Here is a 17,291-nt window from a genome sequence, read left to right as displayed (position 1 = left end):
TCAGGGTCCAGGGTGGCCCACCTGCCACACAATCCTATGTCTCCCCTTGTGAGCCTCTATACTAAGTCCCAGGTGACTTCCCTCATAGCCCCTCTCTAAGCCTCAGACCTCAGACATATCCTGGGCCAGTGAAGGAGAACCAGACAGAAGCAACTTGCAGGCCTTCCATTCTGGAGCCCAGCTACTGTCCCTTGTCCCTCCTCTGGGGTTCAAGGGGACCCATAGATAAACAACACTGGGGTGGGGTAGAGGTTCAGGCCTGGCTTCTAGGACCCCTTCTGCTCAAAGGAGCATCCAACAGCCTTACCATGGCAACGTCGGCCTGGAATATCTGCTTTACGAACTTGTTCCGGGAAGAGTGGACCAGCTGGATTATGTCCCCATGCAGGGTGTCTCGGTTCTTCTCCAGGAAACCTGGCAGCAGCCAAGAGCAGTCATAACCCCCTCTCCCATCACTGGACCAGGGCTCCCCAAACCCATAACATCTGAGCCAGAAGGACCCTTAGAGTTCACCTCGTCTACCCACACACATTTCACAGTGCGGGCACTGGACCCGGAGAGAACTGTGGCTTACCCAGGACCACAGAGAAAATGAGGAGCAATCTCCCAAACACACATCCCCGCTCACAGCCTATGTAAGAAGTAGAGGAGGTCTCTGTCTCAAGGAGAGAATGAGGTTACCTTCCTAACTGGATCCTCCCTAAGCCACTGTGAGCCTTGTAAGCTACGGTGACAGAGTCCTTGAGAAGGGATCCAATGTTGATGCTCTAAGCCCTCAGTAGGGCAGCTAATTACCACCACCCCACGACTAGGCAGGACAGTGTGTTTTCCAGGCCCTCCCTGTGTTCTGGAACTGGCACCAACTATCCTCTCCAACTGCCAAGAAAGGACAGTGATTTCGGTGACACTGAAGCAGCAATCGACCGCAGAGCACTCAAACCCAGGAACCTGGTCCCAACCGAGAGGAAGCTGCCATTCTCAGGAACAGAGGAACTAGGAAGGTGCAGGAGAGGTATCCACAGGCTAAAGATGCCTGAGGGGTGGCAACACAGCCAAACACAGGCCACCCTTGAGAGCGGATCCTGGGAGGGTGGATTACAATGGCAGGGTCTCTTATTAGAGATATGCCAGCCTCACGTGTGACATGAAGGAAGTCCCTTTCATGGTTTTGGTGTCCCTGTCTGAGAGAGAAGAGTAGTACTTACCACTATATCAGGTCATGCATACACCCACTGACTTCTGGATCAGTTCATGTGGGAGCTTGACCCATGGCCCTAGGCTGCTCTGAATGCAATGGACCCATGGCCCTAGGCTGCTCTGAATGCAATGGGTCTCGTAGGTGGGAGCACTCAGGACAGTGGGCAGGATCTCAGTGTATTGCACCCACATGAATGCCAACGTGGGGTTGACCCTCACACCTGGCTGGGTGGGAAGGCTCATCAAAGCCCTGTGCAGGAAAGCTGCAAAGCTGCAGGAATTGCAGAGCTGCAGGTGAGGTGAGCTGGATTTCCACCCCTCTGCCTAATTTCCAGCTTTTCTTTTTAAGGTTGGTTTTTAAAACAGACTGTGAGTCTGGCTGGTCCAGAATGCACAGAGATTGCCCTGTCTCTCTTTTCCCTGTGCACAATGAGATTTATCTTGTGGATGTGTGTGGCACGTATGGGTGGGTGCCCACGGAGGGCATCGGATCCCTTAGAGCTAGAGTTGCAGGCAATTATGAGCCAGCTAACATGTGCCGGGAACTGATCTCAGTCCTTCGGAAGAGTGCTTAACTGATAAACGAGCTCTTCAGCTACTCTAATCTTCAGCTTTAAGTGACCCAGCTGCTCTTGGGAGAAGAAAGCTACCAGGACATCCACTTCAATGCGCTGATCTTGTTGCTGGAAGTTTCTAGGCCTCACTTTGTGTCTACTAGGCTGTACCAGGTCATGGAAGAACAGTTCATGTGTCCATATGAACTGCTTCCTTCTGGGCTTTAGTTTCCCGTAAGGACCCAAAGCAGGAGCTCACACCCACCCAGTGCCCACAGCAGCACCGTTTGCACCAGCTGAAGGGCAAGCAGCCATGTTCCCATTAGCACATGAACAAGTAAACTGTGTGGTATAGCCATGTGGAAAAATATTAGTCATCCATGAAAATGACCCACAGCACAACATAGATGCACCCAGGCTCAGATGTGAGCCAGACTCTAAGAGAGGAATCCTGTGCCTCTGATGACAGGAGGCACCTAGGTGATGAGATCACAGCAGCAGAATGAAGGTGCTGGACTAGGTGGAGGGTGGGAGGTACTGATGATGGGTGGGTTGACTTCTGTGTGGAGTCGTGGAAAGCCCTGGAAGAGGTGCTGGTGAAGATTCGCAGCATTGTAAACGCCTGGTCACTCCACTGAATTGAATGTAAAGTGGTTACAGCAGTAACTTTGTATCCTGAACGCTTTGCCACAATTGTGTTTTTGAAGAGACCGAGATGCAACTCAGGAATGGAGCGCTTGTGAGACATAGCTTTGCTCCCCAGAATCATAAGCAAGAGAAAGCAAGCCCAGAATTCAGGAGGCAGGGGCAGGTGATCTCCATGAGTTCGGGGTCAGCCTGCTTTACAATAGCGAGTTTACCGCCCAGCAGGGGTGCCCAGTGAGATCTTGTTTGGTTGTTTGTTTGGTTGGTTTTGACATTAAGACAAAAATAAAATAAAAAGCAAAGCACAGGATGGCATGCTTCCTGTGGTCCCTTCTGTCGCTTCTGAGCTCTGCACCTTGTGATCTCACTCCTAACCTAGAGACAGAGAAGGCTGGAGCACAGACAGTGACAGACCCCATCGCCACTTGTACCTTGACTCTCGTAATAGACAACTCCTGCAAAGTGGTTGATTCCAAACTGGGTCTCGTGGCTGTTCTTGGGTGGCACGTAGTTGGCATTGAGCCTGTGCTGTGAGTTCAGCTTATGCAGCATGGTGGCATCCGTGCCCTGAGGGAACAGAGGGTCTACTGCCAAGCCACTGCCTTCCGGGGGCTCCCTACCCATGTCCTCCCAGCCACCCCTGACTTTCTTAGTATCTACCCCATCACACCCACACACAGGCTCTTGGCCCCACTGCCGGTCTGTGAAGTGGGTGAACCACATAACCTTAAATGTGCCTTGAGGGCTAGGGCATCTATTTCTCACGACTAAAATAACCGGAAGGCTAAGGCTGGAGGATATCTAGAGCCTAGGAGTTCAAGGGCTCGCCTGATCGATAGAGTAAGACTCTAATCTCAGCCCCTGCCCCGCCCCCAAGAGCAATACTATGTTTCCTTCCCCAGGTCAAGCCACATTCTACCATTAGCATCTATGAAGCGGCTGTGTAGACCAATGGTTTGGCCCAGGGCCGGGTGGGAAGCAGATAATTCCTGCTCCCCATGTGAACAGGCTAGAATCAGCCCAGAGCACCCGAACAGCTGCCCGTTGCTTCTCCCAGGTTGCAGACGGGGAAGCCGGGGCTTGCTGTGCCCACCTTGGGGAACTTGCTCTCCTCATCGATGAGGGAGATGACGTTCATGGGCCGGTTGGCAATCATGTCCAGCGCGTCCTGGTTGTCCGTGAACTCGATGTGCAGCCAATCAATGCTCTCCAGATCGTACTCCTCCTGCTCCAGCTTGAACACGTGCCGCACGAAGAACTGCTGCAGGTGCTCATTGGCAAAGTTAATGCACAGCTGCTCGAAGCTGCAGAGGGCAGAGGACCGTGAACATGTGATGCCTGTATCTGCAGCTTGACACGTGACTCGCACCGGGTGGGCTAGGGTAGAACTACCAAGTCCAACAGCTGAACACAACTCTGGGGACTGACAAGGGCAGAGGACATGCCCAGTGTCACTAAGGGGTAGAGAGGTAGGCTAGAAGCCAGGCTCAGAGCTCGTTCCTTGAGTAACCAGGCTCTCCGTAGGGAAAATGTCAGAACAGTGGGAAGGTGGGCCGTATTGAGGCCAAGGCTGACAATATCCAACAAGTAAAAAGAGTCCTGATGCCAGCCCAGCTAGGGACAGCCTTGACTCCCATATTCAGTGTGGTGGTCTTGGGGGACTCTGTGATATTCTATACTACCAGGATTGAATTGACTCAAATTGAAGTGATCCAGGCCAGAAGCCTGACCAGCGATCTTGTCCCAAGTACCCAGGACAGTGTAAACCTTCCCCAGTATCCAACTGGGCTGGCCTCAGCTGACCTGGGACTGACCATGAAAAGGCTCTCCAGAATGGCTGAAGTCACATTTCCCAAGCCTGAGGGTGTTCTCGGAGTACAGCTTAAAGGAAGAGGCATGGCATTTCCCGGGCGTTGGGTCCCCCCACATTACCTGTTCACGGTGAAGTTCTCAAACCCAAAGATGTCCAGGAGACCGATGGACCGGCGAGAGTTCTTCACTTCCTGGGAGGGTGGCTTGTAGATTGCTGCGTTGATCTTCTCCACAATCCACACAAAGAGCCGCCCATAGATGCCCTGAAAGATTCCCATCAGCCACAGGGTCAAGGCGGACCCTCACTGAGTGGCAGTCACCACCATTCCTAGACACTTAGGGTCTGGGCTTCAGCCTTACAGGTGGCATTAATCCCCCAAGTCTTCTGGGGCAGTTTCCGCTACAACACATGTACTCCTGCCTCAGCAGCTTCTCATTTGCTCCCTTAGGACTTCCCTTGACCCTGAGACTGGGGAGGAGTCACCTTGGGGTTCGGCATCTTCATTTATTTGTGTCTCCATCCTCTGCATACCTTAAAGGTCCAGAATCTGGCACAGGGGCGGTACAGATTAGGGACTTTTTGATTGGCAAGTATGTGGCCATAGCAACATGAGGCCTGGGAGTCTTCCACCAGCCAGACCCCATGAGTCCTAAGAGGGTGCCACTGGCTGAGAACAGCTGATCAAAGCAAGCCTGGGGGGGACAAAGCAGGGCCCCTGGGGGAATGCAGAGCCAACTTCTTTGGGATGCCTGGCCTTGGGGCTCAGCAGCTGACAGAGGAAAGCTGGGTATCATAGAACCAGAGACTTCAGTGGTCACTGTAGCCCACAGGGACAAGCTTTGGAAGCATCTTGCACTTGTCCATCCACAACTCATGGCAAGGAGAACAGACGGCCACTCCACTCACCCACCTTGACAAAGGCATCTCGCACATCTAGCGCCTGCTCCCTGCTGAGAGGGGTGGACACCGTTTCCCCGCGGGTGATGAGGGTGCGGCTGGTGAGGCAGCTCATCAGGTCTGGGGGATTCACCTAGGGCAAACACCCAGGTGTTAGCCCAGCTTCACCCTGACTGCCCCCCTTCACCCCATTTGGCTTCCCGGATATTACAGAACCCCCACCCAGACCTCTCAGCACCACCCATTGTAAGAAGGGTGGCCCAGGACCACACGCTGTTCCCCAAACAGAACTCTCCCATCCAAGGCCTCCACAGCTGGCTGCCCACCTCAGCCCAGCTGAGCCAGATGTGCCTCAGAGGGACAGACCAGATGGAGTAGGAGAGGCTAGCACTGACCTCCAGCAGAGAAGCTGCCGTGGCCAGCGATGGGGAGAAGAGGACCTCACATGCATCCAAGTTCTCAAATGTACGGGCTGCCGGAAACAAGGGACACAGTGTCACTCGGGGAGGCAGAGGGACGGGGGACCCTGAGGAGAGCAGGCTGTCACGCCTAGTCTCAGGGACCTACCCGGAAGACAAGATCAGCATGGTCAGTACACATCTGATTGATCTTCTCATAACAGCTGGTGGTCACCAAGAGTATGGACCCTAAATGCCAGCACCTAGTCCTGAGCCTGGCACCCAGGCTGACCCTCTAGTGACTCCCTCTCAACCTCTACCCAATAGTCCACAGTGTCAACCATGGTACCTTTGGGACAAGCTTTGTGAGCTTGTCCTTTCACCAAATGAACCTCCTTTTCCTGGGCCTCAGAGCCTTTAATATCATCTCTCTACTCAAAGCGCCCATTTTCCCTTATCTTTCCAGACTCACAAGCCCAGGATTGCCTAAGTCCTGGGAACACTTTCACTGCATGAACTTCCAAGGGCTTCTCTTCTGCCAGGGACCCATGCTAAACCCCCATGAAAGGCAGAGTGTAACCTAATGCCTTCTTCCAATGGACCACTTCACTCTAGCATGCAGTGGTGCCAAATAAATGTGCATGCCCTGCTTTGTCTCCCCCCCTTATGGACAGCTGTTTGGTCATTCACACCATAGTGTGAACTCTAGACTTTAGCATCTCTCAGAGACACTAAGCTTTAAAGAAGGGCTGCGGTCAGCTATGTGGGGCAGGGGACTGGCACACCGAGTGCCACCCTTGAGACTGAAGTCAGGCTGGGAAGGTTCCCAGCCCACATCCCAAGTGATGCCCACTGCCGCAGACAGCACTGCCAACCCCTGGAAGTTAGGTGCCACGCTGCCCTAAGTGGCGTGCGACACTGTGGAACATGGTACCACGGGACCTCACCCTCGTACTGCAGATTGCCCATATGTAAGATGGCGGCCAGAAGCTTCGAGATCTCCCAATTCTCCGTGTCTGTGAACATGAGCACCTTCATGGCTGAGCGGATGTTGGCATACTCCTGACTGTCCACGCGGCCCTCACAGGTGATGCAGTTACCCTGGTGGGGGTGTATCAAACAGGAGACAGGGAAGTGTCGAGGAGATGTCAGGAGGGCGACACCCCAGGAGATCTAGGATGGTCTGGTGGTCTTCTCTGGGGCACCGTGACATGAGTAAGAAATGGGCACTACACAGGCTCCCTCAGTTACTTCTTCTCACTCTAGCTCACAGCACCAACACCTCGACCAGCTCCACACAGCTCCAGGGTGCCTGCCCACTTATGGAAGAGCTCCCTTTAACTGTAGCCATGTGTGAGCCACAGAGGGGAAGTAATAGACACAGTCTGCTCAGTAGTGTTTGTGTACGTGTGGTGAGTGCACATGTGTGGGTGTGCGTGTGTGTGGTGTGTGTGTGTGTGTGTGTGTGTGTATGTATGATATATCTGTGTATGTGGTGTTTGGGGGAGGGTAGTGTGTGTGTGTGGTGTGGTGTGTGTGTGTGTATGTGGTGTGTGTAATGTGTGCATGTATGTGTGGTATGTGCACATGTGTGTGTGTGGTATATGTGTGTGTTGTCTGAGTGTGTATATGGTGTGTGTGTAGTGTGTGTATATGGTATATGTCTGTGTCTGAGTGTGTATATGGTGTGTATGTAGTGTGTGTATGGTATATGTCTGTGTCTGAATGTGTGTGTGTGTGTGTAAGAGAGAGTGTGTGTGTGTGCCAGCTAGCTAGTAACAGAAGAGAAGGTCCTGTCCTACCCATGACACCTTAAATCCTAAAAAGGTTCTCTCCAGGGTATAAAGTTGGAATTTGCAACCTAGCCTGCTGTGTAGACAGCGCCTTAGAGCAGTAATTCCCCAACCTTCCTAGTGCTGAGACCCTTTAGTAAAGTTCCTCATGTTGTGGTGGAATCCAATCACAAAATTATCTTGTTGCTACTTCATAGTTATAAATTATAATGCAAATATGTTTTCCAATGGCCTTAGGTGATCCCTGTAAAAAGGTCATTCAACCTTCAGAGGGGTAGAGAGAGGCCCACTGCCCTAGAGCCACAGAGCACCAGAAACCCGCCATCAACAAATCCTGGAGCTGCAGGCCTCAGCAACCAGCTCCCTCGATCCTAGGAGGCCCAGCAGAGGCCTTTAAAGTCTAGCTTATGTGTGAGCAGGTTCATGTGCTTGGTTCTGTGGTTCCTCTCTGCCGTGTCCCCATGCTCTGTGTTGACATGTATCTGTGCTAAGAATTCACTGGGGACATATGCCCAAATGAGGGCACATTGCTTAAGGCACAAAGAAGCCTGGGTAGGCTGGTACAGTGCCACACTGCCAAGTTTGGTCTTGCCCTACATCACTGAGACAGGTGTTTGCCCCACTGTGTCACCTGGGCCTCACCATGGCCAAGTAGTTGTAGTCAGCGGCCTGGCCTAGGCCTAGCTTCTTCTTCTCCTCCTCATTCATGCCCTCCAGCATACAGTAGAACACGTGGTAGTTCCTCTCATCAGGGGCCTGGAAGCGATCGGGAGCACACGTGAGCAGGAGTCGCTAAGGGGACCTTGAACACTTCGAGGACCAGATGGAAGTACACTGCGGGAGGTGGACGGTGGAGCCCGCCCCCCTGGGAGCCAGGACTCACCTGGCGGCAGACGCGGGACTTTTCCAGCAGGTACTGCTCTATTTTTGCACCCTCGATGGCACCACGCTTGTTAAAGTGGATGTCAATGTACTTCCCGAAGCGGCTGGAGTTGTCATTGCGGATGGTCTTGGCGTTGCCAAATGCTGCAGGGTAGAGAGATCACCAGTGAGAGGGGACAGACCCAGGTCCAGCACCCTGCTCACCCTCAGGACCCGGCTTTACCTTCCAGGATCGGGGTAGCCTCCAGGACCTGCTGCTCAATCCACGAATGCTGACCACTAATGGCCGCCAGGAACTGCAGGATCAGCTTTGTGCTCTCTGTCTTGCCAGCTCCTGACTCCCCGCTGCAGGGGTGGGAGTAACAGGAAAGTCCTCAGCCACGGCTGCCTCACTAGTCCCAGTTGTTACAGGGACACAGGGCTCTGCCACCCCCCCCCCATCCCTACTGGTCAAGAATCGGAACCATGAGGACTGCTCAGTTGATGCTTTGGCCTCTTCCCTTCGACAGATTTCAACTGACCAATAGGAACCCTCAGGAAACAAAGTTGACCTCAAAAGCTAGCATCAGCCTTTGTAGTGTTAAGAGAAAAGAAGTGTAAGATCTGGGATGTGGGGGTGACTCCATACACTAAGGCACAGCACAGAGGGCACAGCCAGCTCCTGGGGAGCCCCACGGCAGTCCGTCAGCAGGACAGCAGGGTTGGGGCTCTCACCGGGGTTGGGGTGGGACCACCTACCTGATGATGCAGCATTGGTCTCGGTTGTTACGTTTCATGTTGAAGTAGCAATTGTCAGCAATGGCAAAGATGTGGGGGGGCATCTCCCCTATCTTCTTGTTGGTGTACTGCCGGATGTGTTCCGGTGAGTAGATGGTAAGCAGCTGGTAGGGGTTCACGGCCACCAAGATGGAACCTGTGTATGTCTGCAAGCAACAAGGGACAGGACCTTGCACTGTCTGCTGGGGGTGGGAAGGCCTCTGCCCTCTGCAGCTCTGGAGTCCACAGACAAGGCAGGAACCATGGGGGTTGGGCGGGTTTCAGACTGGCTTTTAAAAAAAAACTGATTCACGTCTGAGGGGAAGACTGGGATGGCAGGGGAGCTATGAATAGGCCAAGTCATAAAGAGCAGAGGGCGAGGGCTAGAATATGTACAGAGGAAGCTGGGATTTAAATGGGGTTTGGGTGGCGACTTTCTCTGTAGCTCCACCCAGGATAGAGTGGCTTCTGTGCCCCATGGGTGGAACATGAGAACCAGAGGCTGTCTGCACAGGTCTGTCTCAGTTTGAGGACCTCAGGCTGTATGGGAGCTTGGCAAGATGTCCGGCTGAAGCATCAGGATAATATGGGTTTACTCCTCCCGCCTCACCCGAAGCCAGAAAAGATGACAAATGTTTTGATGTCCAGGGCCTAGAAAGACTAGAGACAGCTGTGTTTGCACAGGGGAGGTGGCAACCTTGGCTGTCTCTCCAACCCTACCTCCAGGACTCAGTGCATGACACTAGAGCATCCGCCAGTCCCCAGCAGCTCAGCCCAGTGCAGCACGCAGGGACATCAGCAGTGGTTTCCAGCCTGGGCCAGGGGAGCTATGCAGAGAAGCACTGGTTAAGCCGAAACCCCATTTCCTGAATCTTCCAAGCACTGCCGCCAGGAACACCTAAGACTAGCTCTCCCCGCTCAGCTCGGGGCCACGAGCCCCTGCAGGAAAAGAAACCAAGAAAGGAGACCAAGCGGAGTAGCCCAGCCAAGCTAACAGGCCTTTCAGGGGCGGCTACTCCACAGTGGATCTGTTACAAAGTAACCAGTAGAGAGACAATGGGAAAGAGCCCACAAAGACATCTCCAGGAACCTTGTCCTAGGCTAAACAATTGGGCAGGAACCCTGTGGTGACCTTCTGTTACACACCATCCCACACAACTGTGGAATATAGCTGACTCTTATCTCCAGATGGGGAACCCATCCCCCCGCCCCCCACAGTGACAGCCACAAGGAACTTTGCTCTGGACAGCCTCAGTCTATTTGTGAAAGGGAGTGCTCACTGCCCCTCCCAGGGACACTGAAGAGACAAAGGGGCTACCCTTGGTAGGGGCATATATGCCACCTTATTTCTTTCTTAATACTTGTTCAAGAGTGTGACACCTGTCAGCCCCGCCCCCCAGCATTGGTGCTCCAAGGAGGGGAAATCCTCCAGTGAGGGGGAAGAGAAGCAGCAGAGGGTAGGAGTATGAAAGGCCATGACATTGGGGGGAGGGGAGGCTCTGCTGGAGAAAAGTCATTCTGGCCACATAGAAGATTGACATCTGTCACTATTTCAGACCCAATGATCCAGCCTAGAGTCACCCGGAGATGCTCAATGGCAGAGAAGCGACAGAAAGGAATATGGAGATGTTGCAATGCCCGGAGACTGACTTCCTGGTGCTGTGGATGTACCGTCTTATTCCACTACTGCCCCGGGGCCCTTTCTATTCTGCATGCAACCCGAGGGCCTCATGGGAGCAAGAGTCCTCAGCATCCCATCTTCTTAGTGACAATGTTGTCCCTAAGACTCCCAAACCAGCAGTCCTTCAGCCCTGCTCTCAGCCTTCTCAACTTGGCCTCCAGTACTGTCATACCCCTCACCCAGGTGAGTCTTCCGCTCCTTGCTCCCTGTAACCAGCCCACCATCCAGCTGGCCTCCCTGGGTTACCACATCGTTACTGGACCCCTCCTAGCTCTCCATCTGGCTTCTCCACCTGGCCCCCATCTCCGTGATTGCTCCATCTCTCCTCCACTTGCAGCCTAGGTGGGCTTTCACCACGTTGCTTTCATCCCTGCTTCCTACAACCTCAGGTCTTGGGATAAATCTCTCTAAAAAGCCTTCTTACTCTTTATCTTGCAGATGAGGTGGGTGGCCCCAAACCCCTCATTCCCCTGCTTCACCGGGAACACACCGCCCTCACCCTTCACCTAACTGGTGTCTCTTTGCCATAAGAAGAGCCACCTCCCTCAGAAAGTGGGGGTGTTGTGTATCTCACTGCACCCAGCATGTTCTCTGAAGTACATTTTATTGGATGCTTGCTTGGTGGCACTGGTTCAAGGCCTTTGTTTAACACAGAGAGCAAAGGACACAGCAACATTGTCACGTGACTCGCTGATTAGCAGTCATAGGCTGAGAGGGCACATCTCCAATTATCAACAGGGACTGGCCGAGAAGGGAGCTAAGGAACATCTTGTCTAGCCACATTACCAAAACTGAGGTCTAGGAAGAGACTGGTGGGAAAGACAGAATACGCTGAATAGCTACACTACTACATGTGGAGAAGAGAACAAAAATTCACACATATATGTGCACACACGTAAAGGTATATACACATGTGTCTTCATATGGGTGCTTGGCCCACACCTGAATGTATACACAAGTACTCATGATCAAACATGTGTGTGCATGTGTGTATACACACATACATGTACACTCACACATGCATACCATCTGAGTACACACAGTCTTTCCCCTGCAGGCACAGTGAGGTAGGTCCCATTGCAATCAGCAAGAAGGAAAACTATGATTTCTCGTACACACATCTGGTTAAAACTGAACCATAAAGGGCTGGCAAGACTGTTCCAGCGGTTAAGGCTCTTACTGTGCTGGCCAGAGTTTGAGTCCAGAACCTGTGTAAAAACTTCAGTGCAGGAACATGTGTGTAACCCCAGCACTCCCACAGGAGAGTTGGCTGGAAGCTCTCAAGACAGCTAGCCTAGAGCATGCAGAACAACAAGAGTAACCCCACCTCAAGACACAGTGGAAGGAAAGAAATAGCCACCAAAACTGTTCTCAAACTTCCACATGTGGTGGCTTTGGTACACATTTACCGGAGCACATACAATAAATAGTTCATTTTTAAAAGAATACTCAAAGCATGATCCTTTTCATTAGTAGAGGACAATGCCAAGAAGATTCCTGGGGGTCACAAGTCTTTGCAGCTCCAGATCTGAGGTCTGGCCACATGGCTTTCTAGATAGACCTAGCCTGCCATTTTTAATAAATAAATATCTTAAGCTTTCTGTTTTAATTTCTAATACCATAAATTCACCTTACGACCCAAATATACAAAAATCTTTGGCTGCCTCAATAATTGTAAAAGGCTTTGGGTTTGATGAAACCTTTGGAGTGTCAATTTGCTAAGGGTCTCCAGGGCCTGTGTCCTGCCCGGTATAAGCTGTCTTTGTTCCTGGTATCCCAGCTGGGTGAGGCCACATTTATTTGTTTCTCTTCTCCCATCCCGCTAAGACCCAGCGGTGTTTCCACCGGGAAGGGTGAGCTGGCTGGTTCTAATGGGAGTCTGTGGTCCCTTTTTTTTCCTAAGGACACAAGCTTCTTAGCTTGCCTCTACTAGTCTTGAGATTCAGGGCAGCAGTCCCCGCCTCCCTAACTGGTAAAATGCCAAGCCTGTCCCTGAGCAACCCTCACCTCTAGTTTCTCAGCCTATGAGGCCCATAAGCCTGCAACATGACACCTCCTGCCCCAAGAGCCTGGACCCAGGGAGGGGAGGCGCCTCAGGTGGAGCATCTTACTGCAGAGCTGACGAAGTCCCAGGGGTCTGGACCTCTGGGTGTAGCACAGGGGTAGCCATGGGTGGTACTCACGTAGATGAGGTTGTCCCGGTAACGAATGAGAAGGTTTCGAAGGATGCCTGCCTCGTTGAGATCCCCCAGGCGGATCATGTCTTCCACACCATGCACTGACGTGGGGTGCATTGGCTTGATATGCGTGGCATTTTGAGGGGAAATCCAGTGTTCCTGCAGGAAACATAGCCCTTCGTGTCAGCTGCTGCTCCTGGGCCCAGGCTGGGCAGAGGATGGGTCTGTGATCAGCTCTGACTGCCTTGAGTCTGGGGATTTTACTAGTCTCTGTTCATCAAAAGAACTCTCCTTCACAGACACATAAGGGGAGCAAGGCAGTGACTTCGCCCCCACCGGGGGTTATCATGAAGGGGCTCAGGTACCCCCAGTCACTTTGAAAGACAGAGAGAAAGCATAGTAACTCAAATGGAAAGGCTCTGGCTTCAAACCCAGGCATCAGTAAACAAACATATAGACAGTAAGTTCAGAGAGTTCTACGGAGCCACCGTGGGTCGGTGCTGAGAACCACCTCTCCAGGGAGATAGAAACCTGAATGAAGAGAAAGGTTCTGTAAGAAATGAAGAGAGAAGGCCAGGCAAGGGGCCAGGAAAGACAACCCTTCTGAGGCTGCGCGGGTGTGACATGAGAGGGGTGAATGGGCAGTAGCAATGGTCATCTGGCCCCACAGTGTCTTTCCCAAGTCTGGCTGGTAAACTATATGGAGTCGGGGAGGGGAGACTTTTTGGACCTGTGAACACACACACACACACACACACACACACACACACACACACACACACACAGCTCCTGCCTCTTTTCTGCAATAATCCCTGCAGCCACCAGATGGCAGACAAGGGCATCTAGGAAGTTCTTGAATTTTTTCCTCTGGAGACTAGAACCTCAATTTCCTGGGATTGCTGGGGTCAAAAGCCCTTTCACATCACCAAACTCTGTCCCCGGTATGGCCCTAGCCCACCCACACTCACTTTCCCCGCACCTTGAGCCAGAAAGAAACATAGTTTCTGCGGGTAGAAGGAGCCTCTCTGCTCCCAGCTTCCTAAGCCGGTAAGTTTGTTAGTTAATAGCTGTAACACACCTGTCAGGACCCTGCATACTTGCGTTTCCTCCAGCTGCTCTTAGATGTCACCAGCTCCATGAGTCGGCTTCAGTCCCGGGTTGACAGATCTGGTCACATGACTTTGGCCGTCCCACTCTCTAATGGCTGCCACCGTGGCAGCCACATGCTGGTCTACACCTTTCCTCTCCTCTGGCCTTAGCTCAGCCCCTGCTTCTAGAGGTGAAGAGGTAGATCACCCGCCGACTCAGAAGGGGCAGGGCGGGGGCAGCCCCTGCTCCAGCTTCCTATTCCATGGTACTCCAACAGGAAAACTTAATCCAGTCCAGGCCCTTGAACAGCCGTTCCAATGCACAAGGGAATGTCTAGCAGTGACGTCAAGGACCTGCTACACTTTCAGCACCATGTGGAACATTCCTTTCTCCCAAACACGCTGATAAAAGCTGATCCATTTGGAAAATTCCCTTTGCCTGTCCCTAGCCCCTGCATGGGACCAAACCACAGGGCCTCTGGGCAGCTCTCTACTAATCCACCCTCTGGTTCGTAATTCCTCCCAAAAGAGGTCAGTTCGAGAGTTCAACAGAGCGACTGTGGGCAGGTACTGAGGACCATCACTCTCAGGAGGAAGCATTTAAGCTGAGACCTTAATGAAGAGAATTCTGTAAGAAGTGAGAAGGCCAGGCCAAGAGAACAGCAAAAACAGCCCTCCCCAGATGGCGTGGGCATGGTGTGTAAGAGTCTGGCAGGAGCAGTTGCAATGGGAACCCGGCCCCACAAGGGTGTCTTTCACGGGCCTGGCTGGTGAACTCTATGGAGCTGGGGGAGGGGAGACAGGACAGAGGCCAAGCAGCTTACACCACCTTCCTGGCCTCTAGGGGCCTCATCCACAAGCACAAAGATAATAGTGCTTCCGTCCTGGAGCGGGGGAGGGGAAGTTATCTCCTCGGGAGAATCCTGTCAGGTGTGCAGGTCACTGGGGGCTGGGATACACTCATCCAGGTATGGGTTGGACACCCTGAGCCGCCAGGTTACAAAGACCACAACACATGTTGTGTACTCTCTTCACGACACACAAGGGAGAAGTGGGACCCGGGTTCACAGTGGCAGTCAGACTCAATGTACAATAAATGACGGTTCCACCTCCTGTAGGAGGGCACCCTGCTGAGGGCAGCGGCTCTCTGATCAAGGTCCACAGCCCACCGCAGAGGTCAAAGTGTAACAAGCATAGTGAGAAGCATTGGTTCTGAAGGACAGAGAAAAACGGCAGGAAGTGTGAAGACTGACAGACAGAAAAAGGCAGAGACACAGACGAAAAGGAGGCAGGGAGAGACGGTAGGGTACGTTGAAATACCACAGACAGTTCTGAAGACTGGGGACACATCTGGGAAAGAACTGTCTGGGAAAGGGAACAGGGGTCCTGCTGAGGAGGGGTGGGGGTCTCCTGGCAGGCACAGGAATGCATTTTGCAGGAGGCAGAAAGACCAGAGCTTCCTGGTCAGCGGCGTTCTCTGGAGAGCCGAAGCAGACGCAATCGCCCTACTCTCAGGCCACTGTGTCTGTGAGGACAGAGGTGGAGAATGACGGCCTGGAGTGTCAAGGAAGGAAATAGCAAAGAGGGTCCCAAGGCCTCAGCTGCCCTAAGTGTCTTCATCCTATGTTCCTAGCCAGTCTCCCCCCCCACCCCCACCCCAGCAGTCCTCTCTCTTAGGGCTTGAGGGGTGTGCAGGATGGGAGGGGACCTTCAGGATCCAGTGACACCGAGTTACAGGATACCATCTGACATGCAACCTGATCCAGGTGAAACTGTACCCTCAGGTAGAATCCCTGGTCCCCCTCCTTCGAGCTGGAGAGCTTCACCAGCCTGTCAGCTGCCAGCCCACCCTGCACAAGTCTCCAGGACTCAGCCGTATAGCGGCTTCCCTGCACGGGGAACTAGAGCCTCAGAAGGTGGGGAAGGGCACCCTGGCCTCAAGCCCAGGGCCAAGCCTCTCTCCTACAGCGTGAGTCCTGGAACTGCTGCTGAGATGCTGATGGCAGGAATGATCCTGAATTCGAATCCCATAACCGATGGTTGTGAACTTCATGACTCACAGTCACCCTATAGGGTCACGGTTATTGTCTGCCCTGGCTTTCACAGATGTCTTGAGAATCCAGATAGAAGTTAGGTCAAGAGTCCTGAGGGGTGACCCTGGGGGACCCTAAGAATATCAGTGATTCCCTGCCCTGGACCTGCCTCCCCTTGTCCCAATGGGACTGTACTCTCCGTTCCCCCTTGGCTTTCTCCAGACCAAGAGACTAAGACAGGCTGTCCCTAGAGCCAGGCACAGCATTGGACACAATCCTGATTATGGCAAATAGACAGTTCCTGGGTGTGTCCACTGTACTACATCCCAGTGCCCTGCACTGACTCTGTGCACATCCACGTGAGTCGCACAAAGACACACATGCACACACATATACATGCACTTACAACCACATGCAAAGGCACATACCCATGCTGCAAACTTAGGCCCTGAGTCCCCATGGGTCCCCTCCAGGCCCTCACACAGACCGCCTGCCTCCCTAGACACACCCGTTTCCTCGGGTCTTTGTTCCCTTCCTCAAGGCTGCACACCACCATCATGAGACTGATTCCCTGAAGGTGATATGGATGATGAATTCCACGATCCAATAGGGCTAACGCCAACTATACTGAGGTGCTCAGCACGTGTAGGCTCACACGGGAGTCTCATTAAAGAAGAAACCGAGGCTTGAGAGGAAGCAGCCTGGCCCCAAAGCTCTACTGAGACATGCCAAGGAGCTTCCCCAACACAGCATACACAGCTGTCACCCCTATGTCCCAGAATGGCATGAAGGTTTTGGAAATGGGCAAACAGGAAGCAAAAGGGCGTCTCTCTTGCAGGTGCAGAGGAGGAAGGGTTGTGTTTGTTGCAAGAATGTGGTGTGTGTGTGTGTGTGTGTGTGTGTGTGTGTGTGTGTGTGTGTTTGCACACTTCCCGGTCACTTCCTATTCTGGGCACCTGTAATTGCAGTCTTCCAGGTAGGGTTGGAGGAAGACGGTTACTCACGTTGCCTTCATCATCCACCACCTGGATCTGCCCAGAGTCGCAGAGCTTCACCACGGCCCCGATGGGCACATCGAACTCCTGGCCCGACTTCAGGTCCATCCACACATAGTCCCCCTGTAGGCAGGAGATCCTGAAGTTGAGCCTGAAGAACACACTCGCTCCCACTACCACCAAGGCTCGGAATCTGAGCCAGAAGAGAGGGGTGAGGGAACCCTTGCTTTCTGGGAGCCTCATGGCTGTCAGTCAGCTTAGGCTGGGGCCTACCATTATCAACACCTCTTCTGTAAGCCAGGACTCCCTCACCTTCAGGGAGGAGCTGAGGCTCGGGAGGAGGAGCAGCCAAGAGCATGGGAGAGCAACCTGTCTAAGGCCA

General features: G+C 52.9%; 1 protein-coding gene across 1 annotated transcript in view; it reads right to left on the bottom strand.

Annotated features, from left to right (window-relative positions):
• Positions 1-17,032, bottom strand: part of MYO7A (myosin VIIA) — a 57,813-nt gene extending 40,781 nt beyond the window's left edge. Inside the window, exons 1-13 of the mRNA XM_080913079.1 lie at positions 16,919-17,032; positions 12,800-12,952; positions 8,918-9,102; positions 8,403-8,524; positions 8,181-8,323; positions 7,940-8,053; positions 6,452-6,605; positions 5,502-5,578; positions 5,120-5,239; positions 4,329-4,471; positions 3,490-3,700; positions 2,828-2,963; positions 308-414 (exon numbers count right to left, since the gene is read on the bottom strand). Of these exons, the coding sequence (XP_080769205.1) occupies positions 308-414; positions 2,828-2,963; positions 3,490-3,700; positions 4,329-4,471; positions 5,120-5,239; positions 5,502-5,578; positions 6,452-6,605; positions 7,940-8,053; positions 8,181-8,323; positions 8,403-8,524; positions 8,918-9,102; positions 12,800-12,952; positions 16,919-17,017 (1,764 nt within the window). The 5' untranslated portion in view covers positions 17,018-17,032. The remainder of the gene's footprint in view (positions 1-307; positions 415-2,827; positions 2,964-3,489; positions 3,701-4,328; positions 4,472-5,119; positions 5,240-5,501; positions 5,579-6,451; positions 6,606-7,939; positions 8,054-8,180; positions 8,324-8,402; positions 8,525-8,917; positions 9,103-12,799; positions 12,953-16,918) is intronic.
• Positions 17,033-17,291: the final 259 nt, after the last annotated feature.

Source organism: Micromys minutus (genome assembly GCF_963924665.1).
Source record: "Micromys minutus genome assembly, chromosome: 2".
In the NCBI taxonomy this organism is placed as follows: Eukaryota; Metazoa; Chordata; class Mammalia; order Rodentia; family Muridae; genus Micromys; species Micromys minutus.
Note: the sequence above shows the minus strand (reverse complement) of the source record. Positions and strands in the feature narration are given on the sequence as shown.